The sequence below is a fragment of the Leptonotus elevatus genome, chromosome 7 (assembly GCF_054856555.1).
Source record: "Leptonotus elevatus isolate MCC_2025b chromosome 7, RoL_Lele_1.0, whole genome shotgun sequence".
Lineage (NCBI taxonomy): Eukaryota > Metazoa > Chordata > Actinopteri > Syngnathiformes > Syngnathidae > Leptonotus > Leptonotus elevatus.
Window position 1 is genome coordinate 20429510 of NC_141245.1, and position 13639 is coordinate 20443148.

A 13639-nucleotide genomic window follows, 5' to 3' on the forward strand; every position below is an offset into this window, starting at 1 on the left:
TCATTTTAAGTCGACAGCAAGTGTCAAAATGGCCGCCCACTGAGATGAATAAAAATTAGTGAATTTTGCTTCTTAACTCATATTCCACAAATGCAATAGTAATACTGTACCGCATTTAGAGGAAGAGGAGGACAAGGCGGAAAAGGGGCGTGAGAGCGCACATGGAGGCTGCGGAGGGGAGCAAAGGCGGGCAGAGTGGGGAAGGGGGGAGTGCAGTGTGAGGCCGGGAACACAGAGCAGCGGCCGGGGGGATGTTTAGATAGGTGCAGGCTGCCACTAGGAAGTCCACGCTCCAGTATAAACAGGCCGCCACACAAACCAGCGCTCCCAACTGTGGGAGAAATCTGCCCTGAGACGCACACAGTGGAGCGGAGGAGAGGAGGATGGTGGGAGGCGAGGGAGGACGGGTACACGGCCACTTTCAGATCCCCACTGAATATATACACAGCTGACTCTCGGAGGCCTCTCTGGAAACATTTTCTCCCGCCTGCCTGCAAGACGTCCGTGACGGCGGACTCCCGAGGCCGTTTTGGCCGCTTCTTATCTCGATCTGTACCACTCATACCAAAATACACGACAACACTAAGTTTGAACGCAGTGGAACATTTTTTTTTGGGGGGGGGGAAAAGATGAGTCACAGGCGAGAATACAAAGTGACTGAGAACAATGTTAATAATTGGTGAAGATGGCGTAATAGCAGCTATTTAAAGGCAGTCATGCTGTCAACATTTTTTTGCTTTTAGCTTTTTACTAGTCACAAAAAATTCAAACGTGCTAATGTTGCAACCTTACTATGCTGGCGCCATTAAAAATAATACAGTATTAGTCTTACTTAGCATCTTAATGCTAATGCTAAGCTAAACCAAGTGAACAATATTCGATCTTAATATTCTTTCAGTCATTGTTGTGATATTATAAGCTTTCCTGTGTTTCTACATAACAATATATTACCACTGCTTAGCATATTCTTTAAGCTAATGCTAACTATAGCAGTCGCCACAATTTGAATCAATTGGAGCAGTTTCCAGGGATTCATTTTTCTCTCTTCCACTCCTACACAATATTGTTACTTTTCAAAATGCTGCTCCAGAAAAGCAATATTAGTTTTCATAACATGTTGTTAATTCTAATGCTAAGCTAACAATTTGTACCACTGACTGTAGCAGTTTCAAGTGATTGTTTTTTCTTTTCACCAGAACGCTATTCATTTTAGATTAATGTTAATATTATTTACTATTGCCTTGTGGGTTTTGAAGCTAATGCTAAGCTAACAATTGCAGGTACCATGTTTAGCTAGGGAACTGTTTAGTCTCTTTACCAAAGCAAGAACTCTATTTTTTTCATTATGATGCTACGGCCCAAAAACTAATATTAGCATTTTATATTTTATGTTCTGGATGCTAATGGTAAGATAACAAATGCAGACCCTTATTTGCACTTGCAATCTGTAACAACTTCAAGGGAGTGTTTAGTCTTTTTACCACAGCAAGAACTCTATTCCTTTTGGATGAATATTATGATTATGCTTACCATTCTTAAAACGTTTAGTGGTTTTGTCCCAATGCCAAAACAAGCACTCGATTGATTTGGCAGCACATCTGCCACAAGATGCTCAAATGTCATTTTTGGCTTTCCGTTTTCGCTCTCTCTTGATTGGGACATTTGGTTCCCTTTTGCATTGAGTCACAATTCTTCAACTTCCAGGCAATCACACACAAAAACGTGCACACACACTCAACACACTTCACGCTGGTTTTCGGGGGAATTTCCTTTGAACATGAAACCCCTCGCAGTGAGCAAAGAGAAACATTCCAGGAGCACCAATAGACTGGCACGCCCCTCCTCGGACACACGGGACCTCCCACTGACAAACAGGGGTGCGACGTTTCCACTGGAGTTAGCGATCTGGACCTCTGTCGGTATCATCTTGAGAAGTTTGCCGCCCATAATGAGCCTCGCCCGCCATTTGGACCGCCACTGGAATCTTCCAGCGAGCTATCAGCCGGTGGCCAACGCTAACTACTAGCTACACCTCTGCTAACATAGTACCTTAGAAGGAGCAGGGCATTTGTGCGGCACCTTAGGGCGTTACAGAACAAAAATGCAAGGATAGGTACACAAAATGGTGCATTTTTTTTTAGTAAATATTCTTGATTTGAAATGTTCAAATGAGCGTATTTGTAGAAGAGAATCTAAAATGGCTACCTTAGAGGCCAGTTGAATTGTGCTGGCTTCTGAGGGGCCACTCGCCACCCAAATGGAATCCAAACGCTCTGATAGAATCAGGCCACAGACTTCCTCACTGTCTCGAGCACATTTTCAAAGGAACCCAGCTGCGAACGACGAGGGGCAGCTGAGAGGGAGGACAGCGTAAGCAGACCAGCGCCGGCGCGCTGAAAACTCTTTGTGGAAGACCAGCGTGGAGCAGCTGTGAGTACCAGCAGAGCCTGACGCTCCCACTCACTGGTACACTCGGGGATTGGTCGCCAGCCAATCACACGGAATATATAGAAATGTCATTCATACTCTTATTCACGTATGGGGAGAACAAAAGATTCAAACCCAGAATCTCGGAAATTGCTAACCGCTAGTTCACCGTCCACTGATGGCCCGCCCTGATTTTCACTTTTTAACATCATTCTGTTGCATGTGACAAATTTGAAAGAGTCCGCATTAAAGTACTTCATGATGCTGGATGGTAAACACTTAAATACAAGAAATGTGTATCAACTGCACATTTTTCTTTCTTTCTTTTTGTACGTGAACCTTTCAACTGTGAAATTGCTTTTTTGGGGTGGGGTCATTTTGCAAGTTCACCAGCCAGCCCTCACGGCAAACTTCTCATGACTTCATCGTTTGGACTTAAGGTGAAACACTTCATCCGCTTGTCGGTACTTTTCACTGTATGTATGCGAGTTGGCCAAAGTTTTGCATTCAGCTTGGCAGACCCTGTGAGCGCTTTCGACACAACATGAATTACGAAACTCTTGAGAATTCAGTCGACTTCATTTACCATGTACACGTGCACACACAGCAAAATCGATTTCTACACAACTTTGTAGGGGGGGGCTGCACAGGCCCAAACAAAGAATCCATCAAACTTCGGTGCACATCTGGATTAAACTGTACGAAGGTCGTCATCACTTTTTGTAGTTACAGTTCACTTGCATTGGGGCTAAGTGACCCACAAGAGCCATTTGGCACCCACTACAGGACTGGAGTGGAATAGCATCAACAAATTCTACCAAATGGCATTTTAGTCTTTTTTCTTTTCTTAAATTTTTTTTATAACATCTGATTAATAATATCACAAATAAATAAAACTAAAACTTAATAAAAAAAATATTTCGCAAATAAAAAAAAAATCTTGTACATAGGGCTATTTTCATCAATAAATATGCAAATAAATACAATTGGTGTTTTTCCAATTAAAGGGATTTATGATCATTTACAAATGGAAAAAAATACTTTTCCCCAATAAGATGAATGTATGAATAAATAGTATAATTTTCTGAACCGCTTATGCCTCACAAGGGTCGATAAAAATAAATAAATACATACTTACATACACACAAACAAACAAACACGTAACGATAAATAAATAAATTGTTTATTAAAGGGCTTAATAAATAAAAAAATTAAGTGCCAATACAATAATGAATAGTTTATTTCCCACAAAGAGCTACATCTTAATAGGTTTGAATGAATGTATAAATCATTGAATGAACAAACAAACAAAAATATAAATAAATAAATAACACAATGGCCAGTAATGGGCAAAATTATGACCAAAGAAAAAAAAATTAATACATACACAAAGGTATAATCCCTTGGCCAATGAAGGGGATATATTATGAATGAATACATGCTAAATTTAATAGCCCAATAAAAGTATCTCATAAATAAACAATTGAAAAAAACCAATACAGTAAATGAATAATATTTCCTCACTCGGTAAAGTGTTATATTCTTATAAGCAAACAGATCTCAGAGCGCTTTGTGCAGTTTTTGTCATCGTGACTGATGCTAATGTTGCATAATGTAGCACCTTGAGGAGAAGGTTACTGCATGTCCTTATGTATCCAACTAGCTTGAAATAACCCCAGCATGACGACAGGCCCAACACCACCACACACCTCCATTCACGTTAATAAAAATGAAATTGATGTTGTACCGCCCATTTTCAGAAAAGACCAGCGGAACTGAACGAGTGTGCCCACTAAGCTGTAAAAACATCAACTTGACAAGCACGAGAGCACACATATGACCAGATTTTACAACGCTATGATCCCCTGTGATTTGCGGAGGGAACGCAGTTCTGGAATTGCACTATTCCAAAGAAAACACCTCATAAGTGAACTGCTACAGTAGCATTCTTCTTCTTATATTTTCCACATCCTCCGCAGCAAAACGATTTCCTCTGTGTACCTCACAGAAGCAGTGGAAGCAAACCAGCAGTTTAATATCACTCCAATTCAAAAGTCGTGAAACAGTGATGTTGGTTTATTTATGTAACCTAGCAGCTTAACACTAAATTGTTAGCTTGGCCTTCAGGAGCTTTTCTGAAATAGTTGGAAACCTCATTTGCTCACAAGACGAGCAAACTTCAGGCAGCTGAGAGGATTCAGAAGAGTGGAATTAGCAACATTTCTGATCAACGGGTATGTTTATCACCTCTTTTTAATTTGATTTGAAAAAAATTAAACGTCATACCATTAAACCTTGAGTGTTATCACAACATAATAAACCATGCTAACAACGTAGCATCCATGGCTAACGTCAACTTGTTTACAGTGCTAATGCCAGCTAAGCGTTACTAGCGCTCCTATTTTGTTTGCGCCTCAGTTTCCATACATAAGAATTTATTGTGAAAAATATTTATGGGTCTACAAGATTTTATGGAATCTGTATGAAATAAAATACAAATAGAGGAGAAAAACACAGCCAGGTAGAAGGTCATTTGTATGCATTCAAAATATCTGCTACAATGACACCTAAAGGCCTTCCCGTCTCAGTAACAGACGTGAGGAGGAAGTGGACTCGGCTGCACTCTCGGTGACACACTTTTTTTCCCAGGCTTCTCGCCGGCGTGCGTCTTGCGTCACGGCTGCTGGTCTCATGTGGTTTTGGCTGCGGTCGCAAAACTGCTCCGATTCACAGAGCAAGAGAGAGACAGAGAGAGCGTAGCTTCTAAAACATGATCACTGATCCATCCTTACAACATGCCGTTTGCACACACACACAAACAGACACTCACGCACACGCACGCACGCACGCACGACAAGAAGAAGTCCAAATGGAGTGCAAAAGTGACGAGTCCCACATTTAATCATCCATGAATGAATACAACCTTGGGCCACACACAAACCTCGGTTTCATGGGAAGTTAACACATTTTTGGATTATGCATTTTCACTGACGGATTAAAGGAAACTATTTAATGAAATAAAAGTTTAAAAGTAATGTAAAAACCGCACCATAGAAACAAGTCGGGTAATTTTTGTGGAATTACTGTTATATGAAAAATGTATAGAATAGTAGCAAAGCACGATAGGTGAATATCAGTGACTTTATTGTAACATTCAGAATAACCCATTTGCATGTGTAAGTGGACAGAGTTACTCCCGTACACGTATCACGATCCAACCGCGACACACAGATGTCATTACACAAATAATAAATTTAACTCTGTATGGTCAATAAACAAAATTATATTCATATAATATATCCTGCGTTGTCACGTTTTTAAAAATTATTTTTTTTTTGCTTACCTCTGCTACTGTATTTCTGGTGGATTGCCCACCAGACATGCAGATTTTTAAACAGGCAAAATATATTGTTCCATTTTCGGTGTAGACAGAAAATAACGCAGCAGAGAAATCAACGTATTCAAGTGAAGCTTAAGGTGCACCGATATGCATTTATAGGACCAAATATTCGGGTTCGAAAAGTGGGTAAAAGAGAAGGTATTCCTATCCCGCTTTCGTCAAACTCTTGACAGATGTGACGTCACTTCCAGTCTAAGTTGATCCATAATTGGGTCACTTTTGACCCAACTGTTTTTAGAGTGCACAATTCAGCACTACATTGTTCTTCGTCTTTACGCGTTTTCAAAAATTACCCCCCCAATTTTTTTTTTTTAGAAACTAATGTCTGAATTCCCTTTTACAGTGTGCTTAAGTATAAGCCGATTACTTCCTGCATCAAAGGCTCCGGCAGGAACACGGACGCTGTGAGGTATGCTCGTGCGAATGATAATGTCAGACCGTCATGCACAAGTCAAGCGCCATCTGCTCAAACACCTCTTTGTAAACTCCTCCACTTGATGACCGCGCCGCCATACCTGCGCGTGCATGACACACACTTGACACGAACCAAGAGGGACTAAACGAACGCTGTGTAAACACGTCCTCCAGTTCAGCCAGGATGAGCTACGGCGCGCTCATCCACTAAAGCCCGCCGTCTGTCCCCAGCAGTTAAAGCCAGCGCTGAGACTGGCCAGTGGCGACCGGGTTTATAATCAGTCAAACAGCGGCGCGTCAACCCGCTGCTACGGCAAAAGGCCGGCCCAAGGAAGGTTTCTCCTCCTTACGTCTCCCATCGGCCGAACCTCTTTTGCCGCATCAGGTAGCAGACGCAGGCCTCCGATGACAGATGACGAGGTGGAATTTAAACATGTCAAAGCGAGGAACGTGGACAGCGTTCATTTTTCACACCGGCACAGGCTCATGGGACCGTGCGCACTCATCACTGAGGGGGACAAAATGTTGGAATATGTCTGACTGGAGAGCAACACTTACGTCAATAGTTTTACAAGGAACATGATGTGCAGGAATAGAAACACACCAATAGGTTATTTATCGAAGCTCGTGGTCGAACGGAACAGGGGATTCGTCGATTGCATCGACTTCTGCTCTGTCGTGGCGGTCGATGAATTGCCAGTCGCGTTTCGGCAACAACGGGGACGCTTTGCTGAAATCAAGAGTTGGTCGGCAGGCGGGCAAGGCCAAGGCGAGGTGTTTTACAGTCGCCATCAAGCGCATTGCTAAGGCGGGGCAAACCCACACGAAGGGTTGGATCAAAAGTAACCCAATTATGGATCAAAAATGGACCGATCCACTCTATAGGTCAATTGGACCCAACTTTGAGTCAAGAAATGGGTCTTCTCGTCAACTCATAAATATTGGTCAGATCCTTTACTTGGGTCAAAATGAAATGGGTCATTTTGTATCAAACAAGCCATAAAGTTGGGTCAAATTGACCCAAGTCAAGGATCGATCCATTTTTGTCCCATAGTTGGGTCATTTTTGACCCAACTGTTTTAAGAGTAACTAAATAGAAAGAACCAATCAGCGAAGAGCTGAAGTTATGCCTTTTGGCCACGCCCTACGTGTTTTGACCTCGTGTAGATGCCGTCACTGGCGAACACATTTTAGATGACCTTCTACACATGCTGATGTTAACACTAGGGGTGTTAGTCGATTACATTTTTTAACCGTAATTTACTTCAATAGTCAACTCACCATTAATCACAAATTTTATATCTGTTTAAAATGCACAATAATATATATATATATATATATTTTAAGTTTTCATTTCATTGTTAACATATGAAGTAGAAATAAATGTTAAACTAATCAAAATATGGCTGCATTTTGTAGTCATTGATACAGTAATTTCATAATAATCTATAAAATTGAGTTAAAATTCGAAAAATGCACTGTACTGTAAAAAAACGAGTGTGATATTGATTTGTGTTGAGGTCATTTTTCTGCCACTAGAAGGCGTTTTTTTTTCTCTCATATTAAGATCTATCTAATCTTTATCATGAAGTAACCTGTGAAAGTCTGCGCATTTTAAAAATTGTATCGCATCCCGAAAAAATTGTGCACTCATTTTGACACCCCTAATGAACACAATTTCCCTTTTGTTTTGTTTTTGCCGCAGCTTGAATTCATGGACTTATTTAAGAAGGGAAAATAATACATGTCTTGGAAGTTAGTTATAAAAGTGTCTCAAGTGGGAATGTCCACATACACACGCACGCACGCACGTTGCAATGTCTGTGCGTGTCTGATTGATAGCAAGTGTTGTATTGTGCATCCATGTGTGTGCGATCAAGAGGTGGGAGTGAAGCGGGGTAGGCTTTGGTTTTTGCAGGTGGCTTGCCGGACTGTTCTGCCAAGAAAAGAGAATACCCTGGAGTGGGCTGGAATAAATGAGGAGAGCCGAGGCGAGGGGAAGCGAGGGGGAGCTTGATTTAAAACGGTGCTTATCATAATCGATAAAAAAGTGTTTGCTCTGCTCGCTCGGCCCCCGGACCCGGGCGGGGCTTCCAGAGAAGGGCCAAGCCAGATGACTTCATTGCCATATGCTATCTAACCTCTCGGTCACACTCGTTTACAACAATGCTGCGCATTAGCCGCTTTCCAAACACTCCCTTTGTTATGTGGGCCCCCCGAGTCACCCCGAGACGAAGGCGATGCGCAGGGACGCTCGGACGGAAACCGCAGCCAGAACGGAGTTGCCGCGCGCACTGCACTTCACTCGCATTTCATTCAAAAACAGGCCATAATTTTGGTATCTTAAGTGGCTGACAGACAATGAGCGATCTATAAAAACACTCTATTTAGCATTTAGGTCAAGCCTGTAGTTTGTTTAACATATTCGGGGCGACGCCGGGCTGCGTAGTATGGCTGCACTCGGGGGAAGAAGGTGCCAGCAGTGATCACTGTCATCACTGCGCAATGAATCCAAGTGGAGAACATACCCCTGAAGTGGATAAATATATCAGACACGAGCTGTGTGTGAAGGCCTGATGGCCCGGTGGTGAGCACGTCCGCCTCACAGTTATGAGCTTCGAGGTTCAAGTTCCTTCCTGTGTGGACTTTGCGAGTTCTTCCGCGCTTACTTCTGTCTTATAGTCCAAGTAATGGTGGGAAATGCAAACACAGGTTACCAGACCACCGCCGCAATAGCTGAAATTCGCGATACACAGCTAACCTGTGTATAGTCTCGTCTCTAGGCATATTGTAATGGCATTTACGGTCTTTTAGCACACTTTTAAAATTATACAATCACATTTGAACACTAACACATTGAGAGAGCGCAAAAACCCAATGCAAAAATTTGCCAAACTAGAAAATTTTCCCACAATATACATCAATAATCATACCCAAAGATGCACATTATAAAATGAGCTACGGCCGTCACTTTCTGTAGGCATAAAAAGCAGGATTATAATAAATGATACCAAAACTAGACTGGAATAAAATACTTCTTGTTTAATTCTTCTCCTTTCAAATGAATACAATCACAAACTTAATCAGGGTACCACCATCTATTGGTCAACAGTGGAATTACACCCACTATAAATGAGGGTTACACCAAAATAAGTTATTAACTCAAAAGAAATCCGTGAACTAGCGGGACAGTGACCCTGGAAGCCCTCAATAGTTTTTTTGGTTGAGACTTTATTGTGCAATAAATATTAAATAATAATAATTAAAAAATAATAATAATAAAATGAATTTAAAAAAATATATATATAATTTAATTAATAATTAAAAATGTAACTAAAACAAAGCATTTTTGAAAAAATAAAAAACAACAAAAATGCTCTAAAAATTGATTAAAATCAACTCAAAACTACAATGAAAAATCCCAAACTCTTATAACCCTGATTTGGGAACAGTCTAACATTGGAGAAAAGCTATAAAACGGAGGCAAAAAAAAAGGCTGTTGTCCCAACAAGATATTCAATAAAAAATAATTGAAGGAGTTTGAAGATGAGTTCATTATCTTGAGTGCTGTCTCATTCTAAATGATTTCCACCATCCTTGCTTGCAACAGACCTCCAAGCTCACTAGTGTGTCATTACTCATACAAAGAAAAAGGCCAAAATAAATCCAAGAACATTATTGCACCACTCCTGAGCGCACCTGAACGATTACGAGCCTCATTTCCTCCTAATCCAAATCCTCACAAAAAGCTTAACGTTCAAGAAAATGTTGCATTTGAGGTCCCAGTGGGTCACAAGCTCATAGAGGAGGCAAAAAAACAGAGGCCCCATTGCAAGCGGGGAGTCGCTGAACTCTCTCTCCGATAGTGGCACTGAGTATGGGATGCATTACGGAAGCGACACAAATGGAAACAAAAAAAAACCCACGCAGACGATCGCTTCTTCTGCCAGCGCTATCTCCGACTCGTCCTCGTCCTCGTCATCCCCGCCTCGCAACCTTCACCCTTGCTTCCGTGGCACCCTTTGAGGCCGCGAGCATCCATCAAGCTGTCCCGCAGCTTCTCCCAATGCCCGAGCGGGATGGGGGAGGGGGGGGGGGGTGTCTCGTCTCGTCTGTCGTCATGTTCTTGTTTTGCAACTATTCGCTTTCTCTTTTCTGGCAGCGCTATAAAGGTTAGCCAGAGTGTGCTGTTGATGCTCGGGGGTGAGTTATGGGCACTGGAGCCAGGGGGACCCAGAAAGAACATAACGAGCGTACTTTTGGGAGAAGGATGAAAGAGTGAGCCAGTAAAGGGGGGGGGGGGAGAGAAAGGGAGGGCAGTGATCAGGGTTCACGATGCCAAACGCTGATGTGTTTGTTTTCCATCACGACTCTTTTGGGCAGTGACAAAGAGCCAGAGCAACAAAAAAAAGGGTAACGCTGATAAATCACATGCAGACTTTCAACTCTTTTAAATGATGCTTTCACTAAGGAATGGTCTTGTACGTCCTTATCTCATCTCTGGGGATCACTCTGCAGGCGGGGCAGGTTTCACTGTACTCAATTGGGGGACTTGAGTCACATGACCTGATCCGTGTTGGATTTCATTTGCCAATTTTAGCACCTGGGATTCGAATAGCAAAAAACGACATGATTTGACACGTCTTTCCTGATTATCAAAGAAAAGTCATTTTTATGTTATGCACTCAAAGCTGCCAAGGCACCCACCAGTATGCTATGGTGTGGAGTCAGAAGCCATTTTATATTTGGGTTCAAGGATAACGATTTTGATAACATTGGGGGGGGGGAAAGAAAATAGCAACACGCAAGGTTAGCAAGCCAAAAATAACAACTACAAAAATCGAGCTTCATCTGTCACTATAAAAATCACAGACAGGTACGCGAGGGTTCGTTGGTGGTTAATGGAACACTCTTTATACGATGAGAAAGCAGGACGGAGACGGATTTCTAAGTTGTGGAACAACGCCGTTTACTCGTCACACACGCAGCTACAGCGGCAACACTTCCTGACACCTTATTTTCGACTTATAAATGATTCTCATAACAGTCAAAATTTGTAAAAAAAATAAAAATAAAATAATAATAAGTTATTTGGATATATAGGAAACCCCTGGCATTATCGTGTGTTTTTTGTTGTTGTGGTTTTGATTTGCTTCCTTTATATTTGACACTAGTATACTAATATAATGTTTCATTTTGTTTATTTCGGGTATACTGTTTTGTACTTATTCTATGGTTTCAATAAAGCTGGTTAAAAAAAAAACTTTATCAGCTGACTAACACCAACCACTCATGAGCTAGCAAACTTAGACTTAGACTTGACTTTATTGATCCCTTTGGGACGAGTCCCAAAGGGAAATTTACGTTTCCAGCAGCAATAAGACCTTTAGGTAAATGCAAGTGAATGAGAACAGCAGATTCAACGCATCAATTTGGCTACTTGTATTAAAAAAACAAAATGTGTACATGTGTAAATAATAATTCTGGAAACATAAATGTATAGGTAAATATATATTTTAACAAATGACTTAAATCGTACTAATTTCTGAACCTTACTCTACGCTAACTTCACAGTAAGCTAACCAATTGGATATATGTCACGGAGGAGGCGGGACTTCCGACTTCCGGGTTTCAGCTTCGTTTCCGTCCCAGTTCTTGCGCTTCCGCCTTTGTGCCCCTCGGTTGCGTGTTCCCGTCGACGGGTGCGAGTGTGTCTTTCTCAGCTGTCCGATTTCAGAGAGCTGAGACGCCCTCCCGCGTGCCTCCGCCGATGGGCGGCGCAGGGGGTGGGGGGGTGCGAGTGTTGGAACGGCTCTGATGTGAGAAACCCGCAAGCCGGAAGTCCGTGGTATCTACCCCATCCTGGTCAAACTACTAGTCAGCCACATCCAAAAACGTGCGGCGAAATGACAAGGTCGAAAGTCCAACGGGTTGGAAGTTAACTATGAGTCAGGGGTGACAACAAGGAATGCTCGAACGTGACGAGAAGGTGCAATGGACTGATGATGAGACACGAGGTTAAATACAGCAGGTAATTAGGGATGATGAGGGGCAGGTGAGGACGGCAACAATCAGGAGCAGGTGAGCGCACACACGCAGGCAGCACATACGGTCGGTTTAACTCGTAACTTGAAGCGAGCTTGAAAGCATTTTGAAACGTCTCCCTTTCATGGCGCGTGTTCAATCTGCGACTTTTCACTGCGTGGTTTCAGTGGCGTCCTGTCGACTTTTTAACACTGTGCAGCACTTTGCGCTAAGTGTGAATACCTGTCTTTATAAGGCAGCGGCAGCTCCAGGCGCGCCGAACGTGGAGGCCCGTCACGGCGAGGTTACATGCGGGACACGTCGGAGGGCGGTGGAGCGTCATGGCGGCTTGCCTCCATCACCTGCCTGACAAGGCTGACACGCACCATGCGGCTGGAAGTTGGAAAGGTGGAAGGAAAACAGCACCATTACAAATATTTGTGCAACATCACTTGTTATTAACTTGACATTAAACATCAGATTACCGCCACTGTTGTTTTGATATGGAAAAAATCAACCACTTAGGTTGAGTACATACTAGGAAAATTTTCTCTTATGTACAGTAAAATCCTCTCTATTGCGACGGTTATATTCCACACGTAACAAGTGAAATTTGTAATATAGAAATACCCTATTTCCGCGATTCTTAACCTGGGTTTGATTGAAACCCAGGGGTGCGGTGAATCAGTCTCGAGAATTCGGCGGTTGTCAAGACACACACACGATTCATGATGATGATTGGCCATCCTTTGGCTGCCGGTGGTCACGCTACATTGCTTGGCCTTTATTTGCCGCAGAGAATGTGGCGCGCTCAGTAGTCGACTGATGTGATTTCTTTATTATTACGATCCCTTCATACTATGTCGAGCAAAAAAAAAAGAAAAAAAGAAAGTGGTTGGAGGAATATGTGCAATATGGATTTACATGTATAACGGAACGTATGGTGTTCCACAGGGCTCAATTCTGGGGCCTCTGCTGTTTTCATTGTAGTTGCTGCACCAGGATTCCATCTTAAGAAAACAGCAACAATGTGTCGATGCCTCTGTGTTTACAGGAAACAAATTAAATTTTTCCAAACTAACAAACTTAACTTGTCATCTCACAATTTACATAAAAAATCATGCGCTTGGGGTCTCCCTGATTTGTTGGAATTTGGATGTTTCTGGGGTTGGTGAAGGACTCTGGTTGGTGGCCCGGTGGGTGGTGGGTGGTGTCTGGTCGGTGTTGGATTTCACTTTCCTTTCTTTGGTCCTTCCTCGGGTCTCCTGACGGCCTCACGGCTCTGGCTGGGTTCTGAAGTGTTCGGTTTAGGTGAACGGTATGGGGTTTTTAAATAGGTTTTAGGAGAACTAATGAATACACACTCACACACAC

General features: G+C 42.4%; 1 protein-coding gene across 3 annotated transcripts in view; it reads right to left on the reverse strand.

Moving 5' to 3' along the window:
- LOC147171439 (uncharacterized) overlaps nucleotides 1–13639 on the reverse strand; it is a 92519-nt gene that overhangs the window by 39794 nt on the left and 39086 nt on the right. For 2 of the 3 annotated variants that reach the window (XR_015095585.1, XR_015095586.1), the window contains one exon: nucleotides 12509–12658. Coding sequence is in view for 1 of the 3 variants with exons in the window: in XM_086080772.1 (XP_085936898.1) it covers nucleotides 12571–12658 (88 nt within the window). In the remaining 2 variants the exon portion in view is untranslated. Of the gene's footprint in view, nucleotides 1–11704; nucleotides 12659–13639 lie in introns of those variants that run through there. The other variant, XM_086080772.1, reaches the window with a different exon arrangement.